The sequence below is a fragment of the Nicotiana tabacum genome, chromosome 21 (assembly GCF_000715075.1).
Source record: "Nicotiana tabacum cultivar K326 chromosome 21, ASM71507v2, whole genome shotgun sequence".
Taxonomy (NCBI): domain Eukaryota; kingdom Viridiplantae; phylum Streptophyta; class Magnoliopsida; order Solanales; family Solanaceae; genus Nicotiana; species Nicotiana tabacum.
Window position 1 is genome coordinate 15,358,865 of NC_134100.1, and position 9,760 is coordinate 15,368,624.

At 38.2% G+C, this 9,760-nt stretch overlaps 1 protein-coding gene across 1 annotated transcript; it reads right to left on the reverse strand.

The window, feature by feature from the left end:
- Window positions 1–7,777: 7,777 nt before the first annotated feature.
- Window positions 7,778–8,677, reverse strand: LOC107804271 (uncharacterized). Its single transcript, XM_075241714.1, has 2 exons — window positions 8,234–8,677; window positions 7,778–8,149 (listed from the first exon to the last, which is right to left on the reverse strand). Exons 1-2 carry the CDS (start codon window positions 8,675–8,677, stop codon window positions 7,778–7,780), a joined length of 816 nt encoding a protein of 271 aa, XP_075097815.1.
- Window positions 8,678–9,760: the final 1,083 nt, after the last annotated feature.

Consider the following 9,760-nt stretch of genomic DNA (forward strand, 5'->3'; position numbering starts at 1 on the left):
TATCAGAACAATTATCCAGAGCTAGTGAAGAAGTTAGAGAGCTGAAGGCACTTTTGTCTAAAAAGGAAGAATATGCAGGAGAGTTAGTACAAAGCTTGACTCAAGCTCAGGCTGACTTACAGACTTCTTCTGTCGAGATTCAAGCCTTGAAGAGTTCTCATGCTTCTCTTGAAGCTTCCCTTGATTCCCATTTAGCTGAAAATCAAATTTTAAAAAATGATCTTGCTATGTGGGAAAAGGAATATGGACTTCTAGAGGAAAATTTTAACATAGAAGTGAGTTAGGCTTTTCTGAATTCTCGTCGTGATGCTTTGACGGAAGCTGCTCAAGAGGGTTTTGACTTGCAGTCTGAACTAGCTAAAGTCATAGATACCATCGAGAAAAGCCAACAGTCTACTGATACTCCTTCTCCTGCCCTTGAAGTTCCTGAAAATGTTGCTATTCCAGCTTCAGAGGGTGAAACTTCTACAACCCAATCTATGGAAGTTGAAACTTCCGTGATAATCCCCTCAAGCTCAGCTGAAACCGTTCCTGTTGCTGCTTCTTCAGAAGTTGCCACCGTGCCTGTGGTTAAAAGTGAAATTCATATAAACTTTTATTGACTAAGTTTCTACTTAGTCTTTTTAATTATATCAAGAAGTTTTATTAGTACTTCAATGTGTTCTACTCTTGCCTTTTCTTTACTTATTTAGGACTTATAGAATAGTTTAGCATTTTTATCCTTTGAAAATGCTTTATGATTCTTCCCATGACTTATTGACATGAGGCTTATAAAAGAGGGCCCTTTTATTTTATCGACACTTAATGAAGAAGACGTCTCAACTTCATAATGGTGTTAAAATACGATGAAAGTAATAGGAAAACACACGTTTTGTATGAAACAACTTTGGCAAGTTTTCATTCATAAACTTTTAACAAGTGTTTGACTGTTACATGTATTACAATACATCTACAACTTTTCTCGTAACTATTTTTCTTGTAACAGATTTGTAAATAACATAAACTAAACAAGGTTTTTTTTATAACCTGTTTCAGTACATAGTCATGACCCTATCTTTATATGTCAAGAAGGGTTTGAGAGGTGACTTTGTTTATGAGTTTGAGAGATGACTCTGTTGTTCTCATGAATGCTGAAGACTTCGTAACTTCTTCTCAACACTTGCTTCTTTGTGGCTGATTTTTATTCGATACTCGTATCTGTTTCTTTGCACCTATCTGTGTATAATATGTAGTCCCCCAAGTGTTTGAGCGGTGAAGTATGAAACCTCGAGCACTTGTTTATTTCTTTTACTTTGGCCATTTTCCTGAAACAGAAAGATATACGGGACTCGACGGTGTGATTATAGATGAAGACTTCCTAACTCGTGTGTATTTCCATCAGATTAATTGTAACCCTGGGCTAGGAATTTAAGCATACTCCATTTTGCCTTGCAGGTTGTGACTCATCATTTGGCACGAGTTAGGATATTTAGCCTAGCATCTAAAATCGTTAGTAAAATACTAATAAACCAAGAGAATCATTTTTACATGATGATACCTGACCGTAGGTACTTTCTTAAAAGTAATATCTTTTTAAGTGGACAGCATTCCAATGTGAGGGTAAAACTTTACCATCCTTTGTTTCCAACTGGTATGCTCCTTTTCCCGCAATGCCACAAACTTTGTATGGTCCTTCCCATGTTGGACTTAGCTTTCCTGAGTTAACAACTTTTGTAGATTGGAAAACCTTTTTAAGCACGAAGTCCCCAATTTTGAAAAATCTGAGGCGTGCTTTCCTGTTGTAATATTGTTCTATTACTTGCTTTTGTGCTGCCATCCTTATCAAAGCAGCTTCTCTTCTTCCTTCAAGTAAATCTAGGCTAACCCGCATCTCTTCATTATTGGATTCCTCCGTTGCCTGATCGTACCGTGTGCTTGGCTCACCTATTTCAACTGGTATTAAGGCTTCCGTACCATAAACCATCGAAAATGGTGTTTCTCCAGTGCATGTTTTGGTCGTTGTACGATAAGCCCATAGTACTCTGGGTAACACCTCAGGCCAATTACCTTTTGAATCTTGTAACCTCTTTTTCAAGTTATTGATAATAACTTTGTTAGTTGATTCTGCTTGTCCATTCCCCACTGGATGGTATGGCGTAGATGTTATTCTTTTGATCTGCCAACTTTGAAAAAATTCTGTAACTTGTGCTCCAATGAATTGTGGTCCATTGTCACATACGATCTCCTTTGGTACTCCAAAGCGGCATATTATATTGCGCCATATGAAGTCTTTAACTTCTTTTTCTCGTACCTGTTTAAATGCCCCTGCTTCTACCCATTTAGTGAAATAATCTGTAAGTACGAGTAGAAATTTTACCTGACCTTTTGCTTGTGGAAGTGGACCTACGATATCCATTCCTCATTTCATAAAGGGCCAAGGGGCTAAAACAGTATGTAGTAACTCAGCTGGTCTGTGCATATTATTGTCGTATCTTTGACATTTATCACATTTGGACACGAAACTGGTTGCCTCTTCTTCCATATTAGGCCAATAATATCCTGTGCGAATTAACGTTCTTACCAGTGACTGTCCTCCTGTGTGATTCCCACAATGTCCTTCATGTACTTCTCTCATGACATATTCGGTTTGAGAAGGGCCGAGACACCTTGCTAGTGGTCCGCCGAACATCTTTCGATAAAGATTACCTTGATATAAACAATATCGTGCAGCTCTTTTGCGAAGCGCGTAAGCCTTTCCTTTGTCATTAGGCACGGTTCCGTGCTGTAAAAAGGCAACAATTTCATTTCTCCAATCCTATGTTAGATGATTAAAATTTACCTCGTTTTTGTCAGGTTCAAGAACGGAATGAAATAGATGTATGACTGAAGCATCTGTATTGTTTGCCACGTCTGCTGCGGATGCAAGGTTTGCTAAAGCATCTGCCTCTACATTCTCATCTCTTGGGACTTGCACTACTTTCCAAGTTTGGAATTGCTTTATTAACTCCCGTACCTTTGCGAGGTATTCTTGCATTCGTGACTCTCTGGCTGTGTAAGTCCCCAACATCTGATTAACCACGAGTTGAGAATCACTCTTGATTATAATCTGTGTTATGCCGAGTTCTCGTGCCAATTCTAAACCTGCAATTACAGCTTCATATTCTGCTTCATTGTTAGTTATAGAATGACATTTTATAGCCTGTCTAATGGTCTCACCCGCAGGTGATACGAGGACTATTCCTAAGCCTGCACCTTTTACATTAGATGAACCGTCAGTGTATAAAACCCAAGTCCCCGGGTTCGCACCATTAAAACCTAATAATTCTTTTTCTGCTTCTAAATGCATCCCCTGGCTAAAATCAGCCACGAAATCAGCTAGTACTTGAGATTTTATAGCGGTCCTGGGTTGATAAATAACTTCATATTCACTTAGTTCTATAGCCCATTTTGCTAATCTTCCTAAAAGTTCGTGTTTATGCAAAATATTTCGAAGCGGAAAAGCAGTAACTACAACAATGGGATGACATTAAAAATAAGGTCTTAACTTTCTAGATGCCATGACCAAAGCTAATGCTAATTTTTCTAGCTGTGGGTATCGTGTCTCAGCTTCCAATAAGGACTTACTTACGTAATAAATAGGAGATTGTTTACCTTGGTCCTCGCGGACTAAAACAGCACTTACCGCGACTTCAGATACAGCCAGATAAATGAGAAGTTTTTCCCCTACCTTCGGTTTTGCCAACAACGGTGGTTTTGACAAATAAGTTTTCAAATTTCTAAGGGCTTGCTGACAATCTTCATTCCATTCAAAATGATCTTGCTTTTTAAGTGCAGAGAAAAACTTAAAACACCTTTCTGAGGATTTGGAAATAAATCTCCCCAAAGCTGCAATTCTTCCCGTTAATCGTTGTACTTCCTTTTTATTAGTAAGGATATCCGGGATTTCTTCTATTGCTTTGATCTGAGAAGGATTCACTTCAATACCACGGTTAGAAACAAGAAAACCCAAAAACTTACCTGATGCAACTCCAAATGCACATTTTTCTGGGTTGAGTTTCATATTAAATTTTCGCAAAATTTCAAAAGTAATAGATAGATGAGAAATATGATCATGAGATTGCTGGGTTTTGACGAGCATATCGTCTATATATACCTCCATTGTTTTCCCTAAATGTTCTTGGAACATTTTTGTGACCAACCTTTGATAAGTTGCCCCAGCATTTTTGAGACCAAAGGGCATTACTTTGTAACAATAAGTCCCCCTGTCTGTGATGAAAGAAGTTTTTTCTTCATCACCAGGATCCATTTTGATTTGATTATATCCTGAGTATGCATCTAAAAAACTTAAAAGTTCATGACCTGCGGTCATATCAATTAGTTGATCTATATGTGGTAAGGGAAAGGAATCTTTTGGACATGCTTTATTTAAATCAGTATAATCTACACAAACACGCCACTTACCATTTTTCTTGGGTACAACCACCGTATTAGCTAACCAAGTTGGATATTTTTTCTCACGGATTGATCCGATTTTTAAGAATTTTTGGACTTCATCCTGAATCACCTGGTTCTTGAAAGCACCTTATTTCTGTTTCTTTTGCTTTATTGGTGTGAAAGAAGGGTCCTCATTGAGTTTGTGAGTCATCACATTTGGAGGTATCCCTGTCATATCAGCGTGGGACCAAGCAAAGCAATCTAAGTTAGCTTTTAAAAATTCGATTATCATACCTCGCATGTTCGTGTTTAAATTAGCTTCGATATAAACCTTCCGTTCAGGTTGTTGATCAAATAACATCACTGCATCAAGCTCTTCAATCGTCGTTTTGATGCTTTCATTCTCTTCAGGTTCTTGAATTGTGTCAGGCCTTGAGTCCAAATCTGTTTTCTCTTGTTCAGTTGAAGTTTGATCTTTTTTACTTTCAACTGTTTCCTGTAATTGCTATTTTGCTTTATTTGCGGCGCTCGTACTTGTTACAGCGTTGACATTTCTGGCCATCTGCTGATCCCCACGAATTTGACAAATTCCCCATGGTGATGGGAATTTGATAACTTGATGCAGGGTTGATGGGACAACATCCATATCGTGTATCCATGGCCTTCCCATGATCATATTGTAGGCCATTTCCATATCAACTACCTGAAATTTAGTTTCCTTCACAACACCCATAGCAAAAGTTGTTAGTATTACATTTTGATCAACAAATTTTGAAATTTAGTTTCCTTCACAACTACTTGAATTGTCGAATCCTGACAAGGTGTGCGCCTTGGGTAACATTTTGTCTTCAACTTGCATTTCCCGCAGTACCCTTAGTAATATAATATTTACAGAACTTCCTGGATCAATCAAAACTTGCTTTACATTAGTATCATATACAAGTAAAGATATTACCAGTGCATCATTATGTGGAGTTGTCACTCCTTCGTTATCTGCGTCATCGAACGAAATGCTTTCATTGTCAAGGAACTGCCGCACCCGTTTTCCGTGTGTAATTGTTACCTTAGAAACCTTGTTGGAAGCTGTGTAAGTTATGCCATGAATATCTTCTCCCCCGCTTATGACATTCACTGTCCTCTTGGGTGAAGGAGGTTATGGTGGTTCTTGTCTGTTCTTCATATAAGCTTGTTTTCCTTTCTCACTAAATAACTCAGTGAGGTATCCTTGCTTCAATAAATGATCTAATTCACTTTGCAAGAATCTGCATTCTGAAGTTTTGTGCCCGTGATCGTTGTGAAATTCGCACCAATGATCCGGATTGCGTCTACTTGGATTTGACCGCATTTCTTTCGGCCACCGTACCTTATCTCCCATGCTTCTTAAAACAGCTACGAGCTCGGAGGTAGAGACGTTAAAATTATATCCACCGAATCGTGCCTTTAAACTCATGTCATCATCACGTGATTCTTGTCTATTCCGATCATTCCTAAACTTTGAAGAAGAGCCAGAATCCCGGTTCCTTGACTTTTGATCGTATTGCTGGTTATCTTGCTTCGACCGTGAGTCCTTTCCTGCGGGTCCCATATATGGATCGTACCTGTTTTTACCTGATCTTTTTTCGGAATCTAACCTTCGGGTACCGCCCCTTTCTTCATGATGGAGCTTAGGTACGGTATCTTCTTCGATTCGCAGCTTCGTGCTATACCTGTTGTAAACATCATTCCATGTGGTTGCAGGAAATTCTCGAAGACTTTCTTTGAGTCGTCTCGTGGCTTCAGAACTTTTGTCATTTAAATTACTTGCAAAAGCTATAGCAGCCCAATTGTCTGGCACACGAGGTAGAGTCATTCTTTCACGTTGGAATCTATCAACGAAGTTTCTAAGCAACTCTGAATCCCCTTGTTTGATTTTGAAAATATCTTCCATCCTTTTCTCAACTTTTTGTGCTCCCGAATGTGCTTTAATAAAAGAATCTGCAAGCTCAACAAAAGAATTAATAGAATTTTCAGATAAAAGAGAATACCAGGTTAATGCACCCTTGGTGAGTGTTTCTCCAAATTTCTTGACCAATACTGATTCAATTTCTTGTTTGGTCAAGTCGTTGCCTTTCACACCGGTTGTAAATGCAGTCACGTGGTCACGTGGGTCTGTAGTACCATCATATTTCGGGATGTCAGGCATTTTGAATTTTTTCGGAATTGGAAGGGGAGCAGCACTAGGCTGCCATGGTTGTTGTGAGTATTTGTCCATGTCTACTCCTTTTATTACAGGTGGAACTCCAGGGATTTGCTCTATTCGCTCATTTTGTTCCTTCAGCTGTTTCTGCAAGGTTAGTACTAAATTTTGCAAATATGAATTATTTAAATTACCTGGTCCCCCTTCTTGTGGTTCACTGGGGGTTGCTCCGTTTCCAGAATTATCAAGACCAGAACGGGGGTTCTCCAATGTATTATTATTAGGAGTCGGTGTAGGTGGCGCAGCAGGCAATCGACTAACAAGTGCCTGAAGAGATTTGCCGACTTGTGCATCGATTAGCTTTTGCAAAGCTTCAGTTGTAACTCCTTCAAAATGTTCAGATTGCTCTTGTTGATCAGCACGGGATTCAGTAACATGAATGCCTTCACGAGATTGACGTGGTGAATTTAAAGGAGAGGGAACCACGGTATCTTGATTTTGATGTATTTGATTCTCATGGTTTCCCAATGTGTTGTTACTGTCGTTGTCGGCGTTATTGTTTGACATGGTGACGATAATAGATAAGATATAGCTTAAAAGGAAAGATTATCAGATTCTCGGTAACGGAACCAATTTGTTTTACCAAAAATCTGAGTCCTTGGTCAAAGCTAAAAGAAAAATTCGGGTTACTGATAATCAGGAGACAAAAAATAAAATACTTTTGAGAACAATGGTAGAAGGTAAATAGATAAGTATTTCAGTGTATTCTCAATAATATTTCGTGTCTACAAATGATGATACTTCTTCCTTTTATAGATCATTCTAGGTAAAGGAATAAAGCATCAGTTTTAATGATATAATCATGAGCAATAAATGACATTAAATAAGCCGTTATACAATCATTCCTATTAAATACCAACTTTATAACGTATCAGACATTTAATAATGAATTTGAACTCCTTTCTGTCATCTAATCCTTGCTTTCAATGCCTTCTAATCCGTTGGCTGTAAATAATTTAAATTGGTACGAGACTCGTATCTATACATCGTCTCGTGCCTATTTAAATTCTTCTTCCCGTGGTTGTTTTCACCGTGCCTCTTAGTCAATTGCTGTTCTTTGACCATTCAACTAATCCACGTGTCATGCCACATCATTTTTAATATAAATTCAGTTTTTTCCCAATACAATCACTTCACTGCTGGGTTAGTGCATTCCCTAGCAAAATGGCCAGCCACACCACAGTTATAACACTTGCTTCCTCCACTACCTCTACCACCAGATCTCCCTAAATTATCACCACCACTATGACCACGGTCACTCTCGCGTGAACAGTCCCTTGCCACGTGTCCGGGCAGCCCACAGTTATAACAAGCTCCACTATCACCACTACCACTACCACGTAGCGTACGTCTACCACTTGGACAATCACGTGCTACGTGTCCTAGCAATCCACAGGTATAACAAGCCCCACTACTACCACCACTGCTGCCACGTCCACCACTCTCACGTGAACAGTCCCTTGCTACGTGTCCTGTCAACCCACAGTTATAACAAGCTCCACTATCACTCACACTTTTACCACTTGGACAATCTCGAGCCACGTGTCCATACTCACCACAATTGTAACATTCCCTATCTTCACTTCTACCACCACCACCGCTGTTACGGTCACACTCCCTAGCTATATGCCCCGTCATCCCGCAGCTGTAACATGCGCCGCCGCCACCAATGTTATGATCACAATCCCTAGCCATATGTCCTATTCTCCTACAGGTATAACAGTCATCGCCACCGCCACCGCCACCACCACGGTTATTACCCCTAACACCGCCGCCGTCGTTACGGGAACCGTTGAGAGGTGATCCGTCGGGACCGGTGACATTAATGGCCTGATACTTATCGCCGTTACCGGTGATCGTGAACTCAACTTTTTGGCCTTCGTAGAGTGAACGAAAGCCGTCGGATTTGATCGCAGATTGATGAACGAATAAATATTCGGTTCCATCATCCGGTTTGATGAAACCGTAACCCTTTCGGCTACTGAATCGGGAGACGGTCCCTGTCGTTCTAGTAGTTTCGACCGCCATGATAACCGGATCGAGTGTTGTGAATTTGCCCTAACTCTTTGAAGGGTATATATAGTCGTATTTGTATTGAGGGCTGCGATTACATATGGAAAGAGATTTTATAGGGAGATTCATAAAGCCTTATTGTGTTGGGGCTTTATTGAATCCTGATTTTAGAGCGTGTTTGGATTGACTTAAAATAAGTGGATTTTCAACGGAAATAGCTTTTAAGTAAAAAAATAATAAATTGGATTGTCCAACTTATTGCTTTTGGCTTATTTTAAGTAATTTTTAATTTATTTTAAGTATTTTTTGGCTTTATCAAATACTGAAAAATAACTTAAAAACTGATTTGACCAACTTAAAAGTCAATCCAAACCCCCTCTTATTGGGCTTACTTATGCTTTTGGCGGTTGCGTGAGGATTAGCGGCGAAAAAAAAATTAAAATGAAGAGTGTAAGTTTTATGCGTAAAAAATAGGTATGTAATCATCGGAAAAAAAAAAGGAAGAATTCAAGTTTTATGTTTATAAAAAATTAGGCAATCATATCATTGTAATAATATATTATATACTATATTATATTAAATAATTATTAATTAGCATTAATATAAAAATAGTAGTAACTAATTAATATCACACATTACGATTAATTATAGTGTGAAATTTTGTAAATATTTTTACACTAGTAAACTTTAGAGTTGTTTGGAGATAACAATGAGAAGTTATGCATATTTATTTTTTCTACCAACAACAATTATTATTATCGTTATCTTATTATTATTTTACTATTTCCTTCATGGCATTCCAATTTTGCTTTAGTTTAATTTGTTGGAAAATTATGTTTCAAAAAATCTTTTGAAAATGATTTTGGAAAAATGGAAACGTAAGGAAATATATACTTAATTTAGACTATAGTGACTCAGAAAAGTTATGAAATTTCCAATTAATGAAATAAGTTGTAAATTTAAGATCGAAATTTAGTCCTTTACAAAGTTGGAACTTGAGGAAAAATATTTAATTTAGACTATTGTGACTCAATAACATTATGAAATTTCCAATTAATGAAATAAGTTGTATATTTACGATCAGGGGCGAATTTATGT